The sequence below is a fragment of the Scomber scombrus genome, chromosome 14, assembly GCF_963691925.1.
Source record: "Scomber scombrus chromosome 14, fScoSco1.1, whole genome shotgun sequence".
NCBI lineage: Eukaryota > Metazoa > Chordata > Actinopteri > Scombriformes > Scombridae > Scomber > Scomber scombrus.
Window position 1 is genome coordinate 5,087,940 of NC_084983.1, and position 20,087 is coordinate 5,108,026.

Below are 20,087 nucleotides of genomic sequence, written 5' to 3' on the forward strand. Positions count from 1 at the left end.
GTATATGCTGACTTGGCAACATTTTCTGCCTGTCGTCAGTATAATTTGACTTTTGCTTTCATGAAAAGCTATTTCACACAGGCCTACAGTTTTTCTCAAGTTTCTCTTGATGGGTTCTGTGCAAGCTCTTCTTATGACAACTTGTTACTGTTAAGAGTACAGGCAGATTGACATCTGATTGAGCATTGTGAAGCATAAACTCGCTCACACTTTGAGCAATATGTGTTAAAAAATTAAATCACCATCTCTTAAATTTGAAGAAGTTTTCCATAGAGAAGATAATTGGAGAGTGGCCAGAGAGTAATGGAGTATGGTTACAATCAAGTAATCAATGCAAGAATGAATGATTACGTGGGGAGAAAAGGGTGTAATCCTTGGTGGGAGGGTTTAATAAATGCCAGATATCTACAAGATTTAAATCTTTAAAAAAAAGATTATACTAGATCTCCCTCGTAGCTGAGTGGTTACAGTGCATTCCATATACATGTAACGTCCCTAGTTTGAGTCCAGCAGGGGACCTTTATTGCATATCATACCCCTTTCTGTCTCTCCCCTTGTTTCCTGTCTGCCTTTCTGCCACCAACTGTCCAATAAAGGCAAAAAAGCCCAACAAATAATATGTAAAAAAAAAAAAAAAAAAGATTATATTCAGGAGGAAGCTGCTCTTTGTGAAGCTGGGATAAAGCAATATCCGGGTTGATAAACAAGTTAAAATCCCCCCCCCCAAGATTCAAGCTGGCATCTAAAAAGTCCAGCGAAGTAGACCTGTACCTATGAAATAAATATTTAAAATATCAGGGCCATATATTGAAGCAAGGCAGATTCTCGATCTATTAAACACAGTAATCACATCTTTCCTTCACTATCTGAGCCAGAGGCTTTTAATGAAAGATTTAATATCCTTCTGGTCAGAATCAACACCACCTTAGTGTTATTTGGGGTAGAGGAAAAAGTTACCACCTTATACAATTTGTCCTGGACTCTACTATCAACAGACTTAAAGTGGGATTCTTGCACAAAAGCAATGTCAAGATTTGTTTGAAATACTCCAGGCATTTCACTCTTTTTACTGGAGAGTTTATTCTTTGCACATTCAAAGTCAACAAGACTGACCATAATTTTCTATGAGTAAGAAAGCTGGCCAATGCATCAGAAGTATTACAGGCCATGTGCATGAGTAAAAAGACACAAAAGATAAAACATAAAACAGAATGGCATCCTTGAGATAGCAACATGAGTTACGGTATAGCAACATATGTGCAAAGAAGCGATCTAATGAATAACAAAGAATAAAAAAAGAGACAGTATGCCAAGGGACAACTGGTAGAGGCATCCCAGATGTAGTCGGCGGTAGGTACTCTAACATAAGATGGGGATGCTTAGCCTGAGAAGAAACCACAAGAAGGAAGAATACTTTTTCTTTTGAACCCTTTTCCCTTATAAATAATATATAGGTGCTCCATAATAAAAAAAAAAGCACACCCGGGAATCTGAATGAAAAATAAAGCCTCAATATGATCCGCCTTACTGAATACTGAACTATTCCCCTTTCCCTTCTGGTTTTCTTCTTTCCTTTCCTTGCCCTCTCCTGGCTACTCCCACCAACCTACCTTCCTGCCATCACCTGCCTCCTACCTCTATTCTCCTCTGAGCCAACCCATCCCAAGTCTTGAGCGCAGCTCATGACTCCCACAGGCGGGAGATGAGCCAGCAGCTCAGTAAGCATTTACTATAGCCTTCCTGTCAGTGGAGCGGTCTGAATATAACCAGTCTAGGTTTGTAATAACCATAGGACTTGGAGTAAATCCTGTAGGCCAACTCCATCTCCATAACCCCTCTTACTGATGGTGTAGGGAGCCATATAGGGAGTTGGTGCTGGAGGAAACCAGTTGTGCTTTTAACCTCCTCTCCTTCAGGGATGAAGATTAATCTAAGGTTAGATCTGCATATATAATCCTCCTTTTCATCAACCAGGTCCTCTATGTTTTGAATCGTGTCTTTGTTTAGTTGAGTGACTGGATGATATTGGTTCTTTTTTGAGAGCAATATAAAAGCATCAGATAGACCGAGTTACTCGCTTTCCATTCTGAAGATGGCAATCTTTAAACTGCTCACATCTGTTTGGATTGCAGTGACAGTAACCATCATCACTAATGTATGATGTGCAGCAGTATAGTAATACAGTACATCCACTTGTAGCCAAAGCAACCCACCTACAGTGAGCCTTTGAGTCTCACAGGGACACGGTCTGCGGCATTTCCCCCACAACAAGTTTGCTGCACAACGTAAACGCTGCTAAGAAGCCTCTCTCTAAATCACCAAGCAGAAAAGTTGACACGCTGAGCCAGAAATAGCCTTCACTCCTCCAAAGCTTTTTGCCTTCTCTCTTCCTTTCCACTGCCGATGTCAAACCTGGCATATTTCAGGCGGACTCAGGAATTCAGTAAGCCAGACCTTTCCACTGTCCAATCCCCCGACAGGCTTCACAACATGCCCCCCCCCCCGTTCATGTCCAAATCCTGCTAAGGAACCACGACTTTGGGCCAAAACCAACAACAGGAGATAAGATTTAGTTGTTTAATGTGGTTTTGGGAAATCCCAGTGAAAATACTACAGCAAACATTAGTAAAAATTTTATATGTACTATGGTGGAAGCTAAATTTCCTTTTTGCATTTAATGGGGCATGACTTATTGACTTAGAAGGCAGGGAATCAACAAAGTGCAGCACAACAAGGAACAAACTGACACTCTACTCAATACAGCATAATCTGATGTGTTACATCAATTATGAATACTTGATTACTGTTGTTTTTACTATTAACATATGGCTGATAGAAAAAGTAAAATACAAATGTCAACTTTGTTTATAACAGTAATTATTTCTTCAAAAATTTCAATCTCTGAGCTACTTAACATTTTGCTCTGGCAAACTATTTTTCTAGCCAATTGGAAAATAAATTACGTATAAACACTGGATTTATGAACACTACCATATTTGCAGTAAAAATGACACTATATACATATAGTGAAAATATAGAGAAAATATAGAGAAAAAAAAGTCATCTGAACTCTAGGAAAAGGTAAAACTACACTATGTCAGATGTGGTTGAAAACTCTGGAAAAAGCGAGTTAGTGGACCTAATGAGCTAAGAGTATTATGTAGGTTACCTGGACACATTTAGACTGTAATACTAAAATAACTACTAAATGTAAAAACATTACTGATGTCTACAATGTAAGTTTCTAATAACATCTATAACATTTTTATTACATTTTCTTAGAGAATTTAATCTTAATGTTTAAAATAAGCTATCATGTTATGGTAACTTTCTTCAATAAAATCTAAAGTAAACATATGGTTGGCTACAATAATGGTTAACATAAGAGAGATTCAACTTGGAATTTTTATTATTCCCACAGGTAAAGGAGAACGTGAGGTTTTAAAGAACCGCTGTACCTGTGCACAATATCAAATGAACCGAAAGAAAGGAAATATTCGTGATTTATCGTTTCAATTCATCATCCATTATTGTATATATAATAAATCCATAGGGCACCTGCCTGGCTTAATGTACCTTGAAAAATGCTTATTTTAGGTGTATACATTTTATATCAGAACTTTTTATCTGTGATGATTGACGAGACTGCACTTGTCTTAATATCCCAAACATTTGTGTACATCTTGTAACACAAGAGGACTACTGTGGTTTTGATAACTTTTCACTCAGTATGGGGTTTTTGGGGAGTTCACATCCTCCAGCTGCAGTGATGAATCTGCCTGGCCAGGCGCCCTGCCACACCTTGTCTCCCTCTGTGTACGTAGCCCTGCTTCCAGGCACCGGAGTGGGATTAGGACCCTGTGAACCTCTGCCAGGCCCTCAGCGGATGTGGAGCGGCAAATGGGAGCATGTTGAATGCGTTTGCTTTGATCTCAGCAGACTGTGCAGTTTACAAAGAATTGGTTTCTGGTACTGTCTCTGTGTGCCTCCCGGTAATAGATTCACCATTTTCCCGCTGTTTCTTATCCTTCAGCGAGATTTTAAAAAACCTATACTGCCCATTTTTCACCAGAGCTGGATTGTATACATTATGACATGTTATGATGTGTTTCTGAGACAGTGCTGTTTGGAAATGTATAAAGATATGATCAGCAGCTAACTGGTCAAGCATGATACATCCCACTGTACAAAAATGACAGTCCAACGTCTACGCACACCTTTGGAACTTTGTAGTTCAGTCTTATATTCTTATACATGTTCTGCTTTTCCTCAGAGTTTCCTTCCAGTCTGTATAAAATGTCCAAGATAAACCCGCTCTGCTCCTATTGTGTGAGTCTTGGCGCTTTGGGAAAAGTTCTCCCTACAGACTGAATGCATGCTGGATTTGTTCTATATGGAGGGAGGAACCGTTTCCAGAACAGATTTGGAAACCGTTCCATAAGTCATATCCTTCATCACATCATCCCTGTTTGGATGCTTGGAAGGAAGAAAGAGGTGGCACGGAAGGATAGAGGAAGTCTATGGAATAATTACCTGCAGCTGCCATGCAGCGTTTTTATACATCCATATTTCATAAGTTAGGTCCCAGTGCTCGAAATAGTATCTGAATTTAGGGTTTTTCAAACAAGGGGGAAAGGAAGACTGGAACTGATATAGGAGGGGAAAAAATGCAACAAGCGTGTAAAGTAAAATCAGTGCATATCCTCTTTAATGCAGGACGTTGTGAAAGCAGCCAGCCACCTCCTCTTACTTACTGGAGGATTTACGTTACAAGAGATTTGCAATACGCATCCCACATGATGAGGGTGTCCCAGTCTGAATGTAAATTTTAACATATTTTCTAGTACATTCTTACCTTTTCTTTTTTTTTTTAAATCAATTTTGACATTTTCCCACTCATTTCAGTCCATCACATTCAGCAAATGGATTCCTGATTTAATCCGTTGCATCACTCTGGCAAGAGTATCTTTCTTGCTTGTGTGTGTGTGGCTTTTCAATACAGGGCTTTATCCATAAGAGAACACATTAATAATAAATGTATGGAGGAGTTGCAAGTTGCAATAAAATTAGAAATACAGATTGGAAACATGGAAAAAGCTAGCCTTGCTCCGTCCAAAAATAACAAAATCAGACTACCAGCAACTCTAATCCAGTCTAGAAAACAAATTGCAGTTTCATTGCAATTAATACGTGACTAAACATTGAATTCTATTCCTTTACTGTACTGAAAAATGTTGCAGCATGACAGTGTGTGTAATGTGTATTTGTAGCTCAGTCCTGCTCAGGATGATGAGAAAGTCAGTTTCTTGATTCTCAGCTGATGACTTGTGATTCAGTACAGAGCAGCTTTTGTTCCTGTCCCTGTGGTCTCGTTGTCGATCAGGAGTGTGGCTGTGGCAAGCCACTGTAGAACTGTTACTTACATGCATGCATACACTCACGCACACACACACACACACACACACACACACATTCATACACACAGCTTCAGGGTTAGCGGGCCTATGCTTTCATCTCATCTATCTTTGGGCCCTTCCACTTCCCATTAAGGAGGGGGGGCGGTAGAGGGCTGATTTGAGAGCTTGAGCTTTTCATGGCTTCTTTCCTTTCAAAACAAAGGATTATTCAATTAATGTGTGTAATACACATTTTCCCCTTTGCTGACCCTGGGAGAGGAGTGGAGATCAAAGACAGCTTTCTCTATTATAGGGCAGTGGAGCTGAAGTCTGATGCAGACCTACTCCCAGGTTCTATTGAAGGGTTACTTGCAGGCCGTAAGCCTGTAGAAGGAGCGTTCCACTTCACTGGGAGGAAGTGGCTGCTGCATATCTCATCAACTTTTAAAAAAACTGTGGAGGTACTGTAGATGTGTAGAGGTGGTACATCATTACAAAGGTGAGGTATAACGATCTAAAAACAATTACCTGATACATTCATAGGATTTTAGATGAGGCTGTGCCTTGTCAGACCAATATTAATACAAATAGTATTTCTTACAACTTTGCAAATAATCTTAGCAATTGGTGTCATCATTACATATTAATTTGCGGTGTAGTAATATTTACAGCAAATGGATCATTTTGAAGTGTAGAATCTAGTTGGAAGCTATCTAGGAACATTATTATTACATATTTTTTTAAAAAGATTGATAAGTAATCCGCCACAACATAAACTGTTGTATTTATGCTAATGATACAACGACATGTATGGCAAAATTCACTATTGAAAACTTAGAAAGAGAATTAGGAAGAAAGTAGCAGTCAGTCAAGTGATGAAAAACAAATAATTTGCCTTGAACACATCAGTTAAAGACAGAGCCAAAACTTAAGTTTCATGGGAAACATCTGGGTATAAAGCAGGACTGTTAACGATCATGGTCAAAGCTGGGGCTGGGCGATATGGACAAAATCAAATATCACAATATTTTTGACCAAATACCGAGATATAGATATTTTGCGACGATGCTGTAGGGAGGGCAACTGATGCTTTCACAAAACATTCACACAATATGATTGTTGAAAAATAATCACCAATAATGTGGAGGTTCTGTAATGTAAGTGCTTAAAGACAACAGCTAAAACATTCTGGTGAGTCCAGAAAATTCATCCAGACTTTAAAACCAGTAAAAGACAACACTTATGCCATATCGTGATATTTTGATATCCAAAATTTCACAATAAAAATCAGAATACATACATATATATAACCCTAGTCAAAGTACTGTATATTGGCATGATTGTGAATAAGATGCGGCAAATGCTCTGAGTTCTATATAGTAAATTCTAATTTCTTCAAGTCATTTAATAGCCTGTCTTTTAGAATTAGTCAGACCTACAAGTTCTTAGGAAGTTTAACATGGGGAGTTTCAGACAGCGTGTGTTATGTGTTTGGCTGCCACAAAGGAAATAAACTCCTGATGAGTGAAAATGAGTTGAAAGTGTCTCCAGACGCCTTGAGTGCAGAAACAGAACCAAATCATCTGTCAAGCAGCCAAGAAATCCCGCTGTCACAGAATTATCATGACGAGGAGCTCAAACACACAGTCTGAAAAATGATAACTACCAGAGAAAATCATTCAGACTGCTTCCATAAGCCTGACAGAACAGTGAGAGTGTGTGACTGATAGACAAGCTACTGTAGATAAATGTGGGATTTATGTTATGCTTTAATGGAAGTATTTCATATTTCACTTCATGAGAAAAGACTAAGGATGATGACTCTTTTCTCCCTGGACTAACAGTGTCTCCAGGACACTTTCCCAGCAGTAATAGTCTGAAAGTGTTTCTTAACTCCAGAAAGTCACCTTGCTAAAATAAGTGTATAAATACTAAATGGACCGTACTTATATAGCACTTTTCTCGCCTTTTCAACCACTCAAAACACTTTTACACTACATGTCACATCCACACACACACACATACACTGATGGCAGGAGCTACCACACAGGGTACCTGCACATCAGGAGGAGACTAACATTCACTCACACATTCATACACCGTCGGCGCAGCCATCGGGAGCAATTTGGGGTTAAGTATCTTGACCAAGGACACATGGACATGTGGACTGGAGGAACCGGGAATTGAATGGCCAGTCTTCTGATAAGTCTTATATTTAATATCAATATGGTATATTACCGAAACTGTGAAAAGTGCATTGAAAAATACTTACCTATATAACTATATAGAACCTCTTTGCCTCTACATGCAATTCCGGAAATAGGAAAACACCAATTTGAATTTCCCTTTTAGCAGCATCTCATTCCCACTGCTTATCTTGTTATATAGGTATAAGGCCATATTTATATTATTGCCACTTTTTGAGCTATTTGTTGTGTTGTCTAGTTTTCTATGTTACGGTTTGGTGTTATGGAGTGGAATGTGATTTTATGTTGTCTGTTCATGTTGTGGGTGATAAGACCCTTGCAAGAAAAGCCTCTGTTATTCTGATTATTCTGAAGACTGAGTGACTGATCTTTGAGTTGGGCTTTTCATGTCTTATGCTTCAGTGGCATATGAAGAAATATTTGTGGTGTCTCTGTTATTCTTACCATCGGACCATCAGGCCATGCTCCAGGAAGTTCTTCAGGTTGGGAAGTGTTTGCTGCAGGTCTGGGGTGGTCAAGCCGTGTTGATATCTCAGCTGCAAGGAAAAAGGAACACACATTGTAACATTAACTCCCAAGTAACGCTGTATCGCGCTGTACTGAACCGCACTGTACATGTTGGCAAAGCACGATTGCGTAAGACTTTGACACGTATGCACATTCTCCATGTTTGGACGCCCTCTTGAGAAGAGAGAAATCCCACCTACAGAAGATGACTGAAGTCTGCATTCTTTCACCGTGACACATTTCTACTCACTCCATCAGACTATTACTCATCCGGACACACAATGGGCATCCTTCCCTGATAACAGGCATGTGCGCTAATATGTAAGGTGTGTGGAAAGACAGCGGGATGAGATGCGGGTGGCAACAAAAAAACCCTAACCTGCTGCTTAAACATCTGGATGAAACGGGGCAAAAGGAGCACATGAGAAACCCCCTTGCATTCTCCAATGACCCCCCCCTCTTTCCAGTGGGCTCACTTCTAAATTTGGCCTTGAATGTTGCCTCCCCTTGTACCACAGTGCTTTATTTCATGATGATAGAATCAAACCGATGAAAAAAAACACAAAAAAACCCAAAAAAAAACACAAAGCCACCTCGAATCTGCAGCTCTGGTGCCAGAATAATCTCCCCCAACAGTTAAGCAATGTCACAGCAAGCCAGCTCTTGTCTCGGAGAGTTTATTTAACCTATATTAGTGAACAGCAGAGGAGCATCATGCCGCACGTCCGGCGTATATCTCCGAGGCCCCTCTGTCACACACACACCGCCTGCACCAGCTGACATCTGTTTTGTTTCCACTCGGGTGCCACGGCAACACACACACACACACACACACACACACACACACACACACACACACACAGACACACATACACACACACACACTTCTGGTGAAGAGATGCAAGTGCACATGACTGACACACTGCTCACCCAGGATAACATGCAGCTTATTCACATATGAGCGCATAATGGATGAGTGGCATGATAATAAAGAAATTACAGAGAAATAAATGTTGTTGCCTCAAAGGCCAAAGGTCACATTTTTTTGGGTTTCGTTTGAGTTTTCTTTAACAGTTTAAGTGGAGACAAATGGTTTCCAGAAGATCAGCAGCCCTCAAAACACATCCATACTCGTTTTCTTGTGGCAAAAGCTGTAATATTGAATCAGAACCCTAATGTAGTACATAGTGGCTCTTGTAAAGCTTGATTAATGGCAAAGGGGAGTGGCACAAAAGGATTAACACGAAAGGTCATGCTGTTTGAGTACACACAGGCCGCATGTGCATGTGTGTGAAATTTCTACTCAACGTAAAATGGCTGAATCCGATTCTATCAGAACAGCTGCCAGAATCATGTGCAGGCCGTATGGTATGAACTGTTTGGTATGTGTACGACATGGAAGCGTTCACGTGTCTGCTTCAGTGTTCCAGTGTGTTTGCACATGTGTGTGTGTTCTGGACTCAAACGGTGCGTGTCTGTTCGGGGAGCCGCAGAAACAACAGTCATGACAGTATCAGTGGAGGGCTTTATCAAAAGCAGCTCAGATTGAGGGAGTCAGACAAGGGTGTCGCCTCGAAACCCAGCTGGCGATGGAATGGTCCAAAACCTATGAGAACACAACACAACACAGAGATCCATTCATGGCTCAGAGTAAACCTCAGGGTCTGACCAAATGATGGCGCAGTGCTGTCCACAGGGCCGGCTGAACGGAATTGGGTTTGAAACATTAAGCCAAGATCAATAACACCACCAGTTTAGAAACAGAAAGAGCGTAGCTACATCGAGCAGGGGGGCTGGGTTGTTCTGCGGTCAGATGCTTAAATAAGGAAAATCCCAATCTCATGGAAATCTCAGGGCTACGGTCAGAAATCAGAAATTGCGAATCAGATATGAGCAAAGAATAAATATTATGGCTTTGGAAAAGGTAAACAGCATTTGCTGGATATACTGTATGCTTTCTTTGATACTCAGTTTGAGGGCGGAACAAAAAGCCATCTTCATATCCCATTACTTGGCTTGAGCTCTGAAGTGTGTGTAATAACTTCACTGCGTGTCCGACAGGAGTCCTATGTCAGATTACATGCCTGTATGTCTGTGTGTATGTGTGTGGGAGAAAGAGCATGGGTGTGCATTTGTATATGTGCCTCCTATTGTTTTCCTCATATGTAAAGATTTTTCCAAGCCGCAGAAATGTGATATAGGTGAAGACAGGAGAGTGATGGGTGACATCACTCTCTTGCTCCGAGCTAACTCCATTACTATGGGCTTGTTGTAAAGAATTAAAAAATAGAAGGGTATTACCGGGAAGCATGTGTGGAAGCTGAATATTTCGGAGGGTAATGCGGTCGGGCCCGTGATCCGCCAAAATGTATGCGTCCAACAAGCCAACACAGGAATTCAAAACTTGACCTACATGCATGTTCACTCAGACTTTTGCCAAATCTCTGCCAGTGGGCACCAACAACACTTGTGCTAAGTGTCTGTTTGGCAGCAGTGCAGAGCCACCAGAGCTGGTTGACTGATGCTTCACACTGTCTCTGTAATGAGGTGTGTTAAACACATTCTGACAGTTTGGGAGACGGGACGCTGCAGCCCCACATCTGACCTAGTGCTCAGCCAGCCAGACTCTATCAATATTCATAAACTGGTCTGGCCCTCCCTGGTGGAAGCCGCATTAAGTTTCCCTTCGGAGTACGCTGTATGTGTGTGTATGTGTGTGTGTTGCTGATGGCCTTCGGCCTGGGAAGGCATATATCCTGGACACTGGCTGTCGAATATGCAAACGTCGACCCCCCTCTCCCTATTTCTCTGCTCGCTAGAGACAATCAGAAAAAACATTCCTGACCTGGCTGTGTCATCTGAAGGAGAGGAGAAGAGGGAATGTTGTAAAAGAGGAAGAAATATGTCAGGCTTCATGAAGCTGGGTGTCGTTACCAATTGTCGGCGCCATGAAAGCTTTGAATGTTGAATGGAAACAAACAGCTGAGTGGGAAGGTTTAGATTCTGGTTTGTAAACCCAAACTGTTCCTTACGAGTGTGTTGCAACTGTATGAGGCAATGTGTTGTAGTTGACACTAGGCTAAAAACACAACAGATTGATTTCAGTTGCGTACAGGAATAAAAAAATTGCGCATAATTTCCACAAGCCAGTGAAATATGTATTTTGAAGCATTTTTTGCACAGATGCACCATCAAGAACAATCTCCGAGCGCTTTTATGTCAACAACTCCAGAACAGATCATGCAAATTGCTCAGAATCAGTCCACTGGATAAGGCTTGTCATTTCTAGTTTCCCGTTCATACATCTTTGTGATGAATGCTGGTGGGATTCCTTTGCGTGTTTGTTCCTCTGTATATGGAAGTGTGCTTTCAAGCTGGCCACGGGACGGGGTTCTTTGTAATGGGGCTAACCAGATCGTGGTGAGAAATTCCCAGAGCTCATTGAGGACGGTTGTAAGGTGAGAGGACCAGGTCGGGGAGGGGTGCGGGGGAGTGGACTGGGGGCACCCATCGGGGGTTCTTTCACACGATGACATAGTGAAACAGATCCGGCCGGGTCTCCTTGTCGCTGCTCACACCTTTGTGTCTGGTCGCGCCCTTCCCTGTTTATCAGTTCTACAAAACAAACTCAGTGCTTTGGAAACTCTGTTACATGTGTGGTGAGTAATCAGCTGTTATGACTGTATCGTTTGGTATGAGTGTATGTGTGTGAGAGAGCGGCGAGAGGATGAGTGCAACTGACACCTCACATCTTAGAACCTATGGGAATCATCCTCATTAATTTCAAAGATAAAGTAACAGTCCAGAAAAACGCAGCAGTGTATACAGTCTGAGCCTGCCAATCCGCTGGAGCAATGACCACACATAAACACACTCAAACTGACCAGAGCCGGCGGGAACCAGTCAGTTTACAGTTCGTGCCACCCATCATTTGGCAAAACCTTCTTGTTTGCCCTGAGCTCTGTACAGCGGCTAAACAAATACAGTCTGGCTTATGCCACGTATTACTGTTTCCCTGAATTTGTCAGTACTAATCACGTTCAGATCAGCCCTACGAATGTGGGCGGGCTGCTGAGAACTTTGAGGTTGATTGCTTGTGATGTGTTGTAGTAGGGTGGCCCAGGTAACAAAGCACACCTCCTTCCCCCCCTTCACCACCTTTTCATGCAACGAGTTCACGGCGGTTCAGGAGCTGCTTTCCAGTGCACACATCACAACAGTTCAAGCAGTGCACTGATTGACAAAAAAGTCCAACATCTTCACTGGAGATGGGTAGAAGTGGATATCTGGGATGCGGGATGTTTTCATCAAGGGGGCTTTGAGTTTCGTATGTCCAGAGGTTAAAAAAGTCTCCTGTGCATGTCTGACCTGCATCACGGACAATTACCCAGTGATTTATAATCAGCATGCTTTTGTCCACAGGGGTAAAAATAGAAACGGTTGTTTTACAGAGTACATAGGTTTTACATACTCTCTGGGGAAGATAATCAGGCAGCTCATTAGGTCCTATGACAGCTTGTTATTCAGGGGCTAACCAGGTGTTCCTCCATCCGCCATCCCTCTGGTCAAACTGCGGACTGGATACGTCAGCGGAGACCAAGAGGCTGACCCAGACATTAGTCTTCATACATAAGACCTCATATGTAGACAACTGGAGCTATGGGAGATAACCTGTCATTGACAATATGTCAGTGGTGTGCCTCTTCTGGTTAAGATGAGTGATTCATGAGCAGCTTGCATACCAGTGAAGAAAAAACAACAAGCTGTAAAAACAAATACTACTATTAAGAGCTGAATGATAATGTCTTGCAGCACATTATAAACAGTAGTGTGGACTAATATATAAGAGTGTTCCTGTCATTCCTATCATCATCATTTCTACTCACACTGCCAGGAAATGCTACAGAGTGTGAATGCTCTGCTGTTAATAATTAAGCCGAAGCTCACTGTGTTTCAGGAACCTGCACGGCAAACAAACGGTCAGTCAAACTGCACAGTCACCTTATTAGTTTTTGCTAGCAAGTTGTTCACTGTATATTAAAACCTTGCCTGTAAAGCTAATGAGTTCATTACAATAGTGGAAACTGTGTTAGACTTTAATGTGCCATGCTGAGGTTTTTCAGCTTGTGTTGCATTCAGCTCTGTTTGGACTGATGCGGGTGGTATCTGGGCCACTTGTCAAAAATCTTAACACATAATTTCATGTGAGACATACAATAAAATGGTCAATAATCAAAAGTTTCTTGGCTTGTGAGAGTAGCTTTTGGGCATCTACAGCGTCCACTGGAGCTGTTTGGCTGGCATTTATAAAACCACACGCCCCACATAAAGTTCAGGTTTTTTTCATGATTAAGCTCAAAAAGCTATCAACTGGAGCCAAGAATTTGCCTGCAGATGATTTCTCCACACTCGACCACAAGTGCCAACTTTTTTCATGGCAGCAGGTGAAGTTTTACTCTTCTCATTATTATGGTCGTTATATTTGTGTATGCATGCACTTGTTTTTTAATCCTCTTATTATGTCGGTCTGTTTTACCGTAAGCAACTCAAGGTGACACGTCGATGCAATCACATTAATTTCTGGTTTACTGCTCTGTAAGCCACATGAGATCAGGATCTTTTGATCGACATTTTTTTTTTTTTTTGCTGTTTGCCAGAAAAACGATCCAGCTAAGAAGAAATAAACAATGAATTCACCTCGGTGGGGTGAGATGGTGCAAATGTTAGAAGATTGTATTTACATACGCTGAGATCTTCATCTGATCTATTGTTTTGACATTTCAATAAACAGTTTGGCTTGTCCAGAAGAGTTACAGCACTGGCGTTATCTTCTGTGGTCAAACAGCAAAGCCAGAGCTCATACGTTTTCGTGTTATACAGTGTATTCACTGTAACACGAAACGTACAATACAACAAAACAATATATAATATTTGAAGTCATGCATTACTAGCTGAACCATGAAGTGTAAACTAGGTAGGCAATGGTTCTGTAACATCCCACAAATTATGAAAAAATAAATAAAAACCCTTCTTCTACAAACTGGCCCACAACACACTTTAACTTATTCTAATTCTTTATTTAAAATTTAAAAAAGACACAGTTTACACACATTTAAACGTGCCATCTAGGCATCTGTGCACCTACTTTTTCATCATTTAGGATACATAACCAATCAGCCAGCACTTTGGGGCAATCAATAAAACCGCCTTTTTTTTCCCCGCCGCAACTTTAAGGAATTATCATCAAGAAACGTAGTTATAGTTCACCCCAAAAGCCCCCTTTAGTTGGAACGAAAAAATGTGAGAGAAGGCAGACATTAGTTTGTCCCACTGCGTCTCTGTGGCAGCTGGAGCACAAATGCCAGGAATCAATTGCAAAAACATTATTTCTGAACACAGAGGTTAAAATCCTAGATACATACTGAAACATTTACCGAGGCACATGAAGCCACAAGAAGAATATTTTATAGGCTAAGAAATGAAGGTTAACACACACACACACATATACACCCACCCACCCACACACACACAGACAGACACCCCTCTAGGCATTTTGTCCATTGTTGTCATGTATAAAAAGGCTCTAGAGTAAAAGTCTAAATAATACATTCCTTTGCTCCTTACTTTTTTTGGTAAGATTGTTCTTTCTGGTCTCATGTGCGTTTTCTTCCGTGTACTTTGCTGTCAGTTTTGTCACAACTTCATTTGATTTTTATTAAGGAAAATTCCTCGTCCGAGAGGATCTTTCTTTATAGCTCGCTGGCGGATTTGATATGGTTGATTATGCTCGCTACAGTGCGGTGTATGTATGATTCCACCCATCTGGCCTTTCCCTGGGCACATAATGAAACTCATTCTGTACAGCCTTCACTCATGCATTAAATAAATTAAACTGAAATGTTGACCAGCACGGAGACAAAATGGCCGAGACAAAATGGCTTCAGATGGGAGCTGTGAAAACCGTGTGAAAGAATGACTGTGAAGATGTTTAACAGGGGAAAGAGAATAACAAGTTCATTTTTAATCTTCTGCCTTCGTTTGATGTCTATTTCCAGCCATCCTACTGTTTTTCACGTTGTACATTTTACAGCTTTGCGTTGCCCAATCGTAGGTAAAAACCTCACATGGAGCGATGAAGGCTCAAACCTCAACAATCGTGTGGTACAGCGTGGAATATGAAATCCAACTTGATTAATCGCTGCAGCCTTTCATGTGTCTCAATAAATATACAGAGCGGGGCTGAAAAGTTGTTTGAGTCTGGCTCGAGTCATATAATTCATTCACAACAGAAATTCATTTCCCCCTTCAACTCCGAGCAGTATTCTGGCCTTGAGGACGTGCCACAGTCATAATCATCCAGTCTTTGAGACAAACTGAGAATCAGGATTCATAAACACCACACGCGTTTGCTTACCACAGAAAATATCTTCCCACATATTTACGGTGTGAGGAATCCCCTCTGTCTCTAGCGAACGGTGAAAACAATCACACGAGACTCGTAAAAATTCATTTTCCGTAAATCTTGGGCTAAGATTACGACGTGTTTTTTTTCGTTTTTTCCATTTTCCACCTGGTCACATTACATTTAGACTCTTCTAATGCCAATCTCGAGTGTTGACACTAGAACATAATGGTCAGGGCAAGAGTCTAATGGTTGGAGAAATTCCTTGTTCATCCAAATGGCCTGGCTTCAAACGTTCCAAAGGGCAAACAAAAAGAGAAAAGAAGAATCAACAAAGTATCACATTATTACCTCTTCTGTGTGTGGTGTTTATTTTCATAAGAATGTTCTGAGGAAGTAATCCAACACACAAGTAGCTACAGTATATGGGAACTCTTTAGCGCGAGGAGCAGAAGATAAATGCCTTTCAAATGGTCAGACGAACCCAAAAAAAAAGAAAAAGAGAGTGTGGTGTGGAGTTCACGGGTGACACAAGGTTTCCACTGCCAGAAACTTGATTGGAAAGACGTTGGATCAAGTCTTTCAAGCCGTTATCAGATTTGAAGTCACGGCTAAATGTTGACCAGGGCGATAAACTGGTAACTGTTGATAAAAACGCTCCCGTCCATTTCAAAAATGTGTCAGCGCAAGTGATAAATACAGTAAATTGATGTCAAATGCTCCGGGTTTGTTTATGATGGATTTTCAATTCAAAACATACAAATCATTGTATGATAGCAGATATGAGCGTACAGTGGCTATTGGACAACAGATAAAGAACTGCTTTCAGGAAAGTTTTCAGCAATCAGAGCCCATTCATCTGCTGAGCAGTCCTCAATGTAAACAAGGAAGTGTTTGAGCAATAATAAGAGCTTTCAAAAAGGGAGTAGAAAAACTGAAATGTACCAAACTGTTAACATCTATTTGAAGAGATGTAACAAGATTGATCCTGTGTTGAATGAAAGTCACGGGTTAATCATTTAGAATTTTTTTTATCAGCCTCTACCATCTACAAGTTTCAGGCCTGTAACTGATCTACAGAGCAGACATGTGAGCGAGACAATTAGAGCAGAACTCCAGTTTTAATATCGGCTGATGAGGTGTAATTTAATTTTTTCTTCCAAGTTGGAAAGGGAGATGTGAAAGCCTGAAATCGGGTGAAATTGCTGGACAACTATTTGATAAAACCCCTCACGGTCATTTTGAGGCATGAGGGCTGAGAAATAACTCGTTGCGAACTTTTTTGACATGAGTTGCCTTTTCAGACTCCTCTCAAGATGTGCGAGGCATAAAGCGCTGCCTTTCACTTTCATAAACATGTCCACACCTCCAGAAGATTAAATAGCAGATAGTTGTTTGGTGTGTTTAAGATTACGGTGTTTGACTAAGTTATTGACTCTAGCAGCTACCTTATCGCTGTAAGATGTTTAAGAACAAAAGTAAACCTAATACTCACGTTTCCATGGGGACTGCTTTGACTGCGTAGCTCATGCTATTATACTATATGTTTAAGCATTTCCTTTAACAGGTGAAATGTAATATTTTTTGTACTTCCTGTCTCTGTTGCCATTTCTAAACAAGCATGTAATAAAACAGTTTTTTAATATTGCATTCTCAAAGTCCTTCCACTTCATTTAACATCCTGTAACTCTCTCTTTCCTTTTACTCTCTCCTCCTCTCTGTGGTAATGTAATACAGGTGTGGTGTGTTCACTGCGCCTGAGTCCGATTCCAATGCAGCCCCTAATTCAAACCAGATTCTTCCGTCGCATTACTTGTTGTTACACTTTTACAGAGTATCGTATTGCTGCCAAATTCAGTCAACAGATTTACATAATTAGGGGACAGGCTGTGTGAGATGAATAGGAAATTCAGTTAGGGAGACCACCGGTGACAAGAGAGCAATGTTAGTCCCCTCTGACCTCAATCACTGCAGGGAGGGTCGAAAGGTGGGCACTGCCAGGACCACAGTTTTAATGAGATCCTTTCATGTTGTGTGGTTGTTTGGTCTGAGTTTAGACTGGTTAATAGAGGAGGCTCAATGACTCCGGCGTTCTACAGTGACACCCATTGGAAAAGCCACCATCCATGAGGGTCGCTCCGGCCCCCTTCAGGGCTAATAACCCTTGCCACTGTAACACTGGAGCCGAGCGATTGCAGCACCAGTAACCCAACACCCACGCGGGCCTGACCCAGTGTGTGAAGTCACAACACTGAGGTCAACTTCCTGTTAGCTGTATTGGCATGCAGGACCATCATCAATCCTCTGTGGCAGCTCTCTCAAGGACTCCTGGTGTCTGGGTGAGGCACACCTTGGAGAATATGCTAATTCAGTACTTTGTAGTTTCAAATTCAAAGCATACGGAGCTTGTTCTTGAGGGAAGCCGCAAACGTTTGTGGTCTGAATGGCAAGTGGTGCCAAACAGTGAAGGGCGCAAGATGTGAGATGGGTGAGCCGAGGGAAACGCAGGATAAGTTTAATGTCTTCTCCATAGCATGGAAAGATATATTAATGGACGAAAAGTGTTCTTGAACAGACACAGCAAACTTTGCCCCAGTTGTGGCATTCCCTTTCAAAATAAAGCTGCCAAATAGAGCCATTAAAACATTAATTTAATTTTAGCCTGTCTGATCACACTCTTTTTATTATTTGGAATAAAAGTGTTGTGGTATTTTACAAGGAAAAATCTTTTTTTATATGTGTGTTGTGTTTCCACAAGGCCCCTAGGAAAATAGTAGGCTAGAGAGGAGGATGAATATATGGTTTGTGGGCAGGTGCCTATCCTGGCTTCAGGCTGCCCACAATTTCTCTCTAACCCTCTTCCACTGCTTGTGAATGGGCATATTATTTTTCGTTTCCTCTTTATTTTGTGGATGGTTTTACGACTAAGATTTTCTATTAGCATTACGAGGGAACGGGAGGTCACGGGGAAAGCTCGGGCTGGCAGACTGTGTACATTCCTCCCCATCTGTCTGAGTTACCAACTTTCAAATATATTGCTTTCAAAGTGAAGGTTGTTGAGAGCTACTTACCCAAATGTCTGCTTATTTTAACGTTCTATTTTAACAAGTCGAAAAACGCGAGCGAGTCGTGAGCCAGGATGAAGAATGAAAAATAACCGATGTGGGATTGAGTTTGGTGGTTTCTCACTGATTCTTACAACATAAAATTAGCTTGATTTTGCATTTGGCAAATAACACTGTAAACCTACTTCAGTTCCCCTCATAAAAGTTATTTGTCAAGCATGGATACAACCTTGACGACAGTGAAATGACAACGTCTGGCCTCCATTGCAACTGACTGGCCAACTACATGCCCTATCAAAACAGTAACCAGAGAGCCTCAGATTAGCTCAGACTTCCAATATTTCACAGAGTTCAAAGGGATTTTCAACCAGATCCTGCTGCTATTCCACCAGGATAATATATGCAGCATCAAACTGCTTCGTGGAGGAATTTGGGTTGGTGAGGATAAAAGTATAACTTGGGAGACGAGAGGTCTTTCATATATCCACATGGAGAAGGATTAAGCAACGTGTATCACATGCAATATACGTGTGTTCATTCATGCTCACAGGACAGATTTGTAAGACCTCTTTTTTTATTTCAGTGTGTATCTTCGTAAATGTGTGTTTGTGTGTGAGCCAGGTAGAGCCGTCAGGATAGGGTTATAAACATATTAAGTATTAGCAGGCATCCCAGTCGTAAGCTGATAGATCAACCATGCCTGAACTCTCGCAGAACAGATCTGAGATTGCGGTCAGCTTTCCAAGAGCCACCGGCAAAGACAAAGTCCACATTATGCTTGAGAAAGAACTCTTATATGAGAATATTAGATGAACAGCTTATGTGAAATATGGTGTAAAAAGTAAGCACTCTTGCACATTGATTTTAGTCAAACTTAACAGAACCAAAGCCTGAACACTGTTAACCTAAAATGGGATTTCAGTGATATTACACTGTAAGATGGCTCTTAGAGTTCTACTCTGCTGAAAAAAATGATGGTAATGACTCAGCTTGTGTTATGAAACACACCGAGACAAGGAACAACCTAGAGTCACAGGCCCTTGTGTTTCAAATTTGGCCGTAAACAAATTAGGCAAATGTGTGTTCAGCAAATACAGTAGTGCATGAAAACAATTTTTTTCTGAGAAGGGGAGTTCAAATTCAAAATGGCACAATAAACAGAAGAAAAGCAAATCTCTTGGGCTTTCTTCTTCATTGGCTGCGAGGATCAAATTAAAAGCTGCCATAGTATAGGTTGTGTGTATAGGCTGTGTCCGGTTTACTTTGGACAGCCTGGAGCATTCTCTGGTCATCTGGGTTTGTTCAACTGTGACCCTGCATAGTGTTAAGGATGTTAAAACATTTTTTTTTTTTTTTTTTTTGCACTACGAATGAGCTGCAGTGTTTGGAATTCAAACACAGTCCAATAGAGAAAGATTTTCATATTATGAGTGACTGATTAGAATAAGGTAACTTGTTTTTCTATGCATCTGCTGAATCTACTGTATGCGGTATTAGTTTTTACCTAGAA

At 41.1% G+C, this 20,087-nt stretch overlaps 1 protein-coding gene across 2 annotated transcripts in view; it reads right to left on the reverse strand.

The window, feature by feature from the left end:
- The window catches only part of uvrag (UV radiation resistance associated gene), an 87,454-nt gene that overhangs the window by 7,517 nt on the left and 59,850 nt on the right, over positions 1 to 20,087 (reverse strand). For both annotated transcript variants that reach the window (XR_009927085.1, XM_062433076.1), the window contains exon 14: positions 8,048 to 8,139. Coding sequence is in view for 1 of the 2 variants with exons in the window: in XM_062433076.1 (XP_062289060.1) it covers positions 8,048 to 8,139 (92 nt within the window). In the remaining variant the exon portion in view is untranslated. The remainder of the gene's footprint in view (positions 1 to 8,047; positions 8,140 to 20,087) is intronic.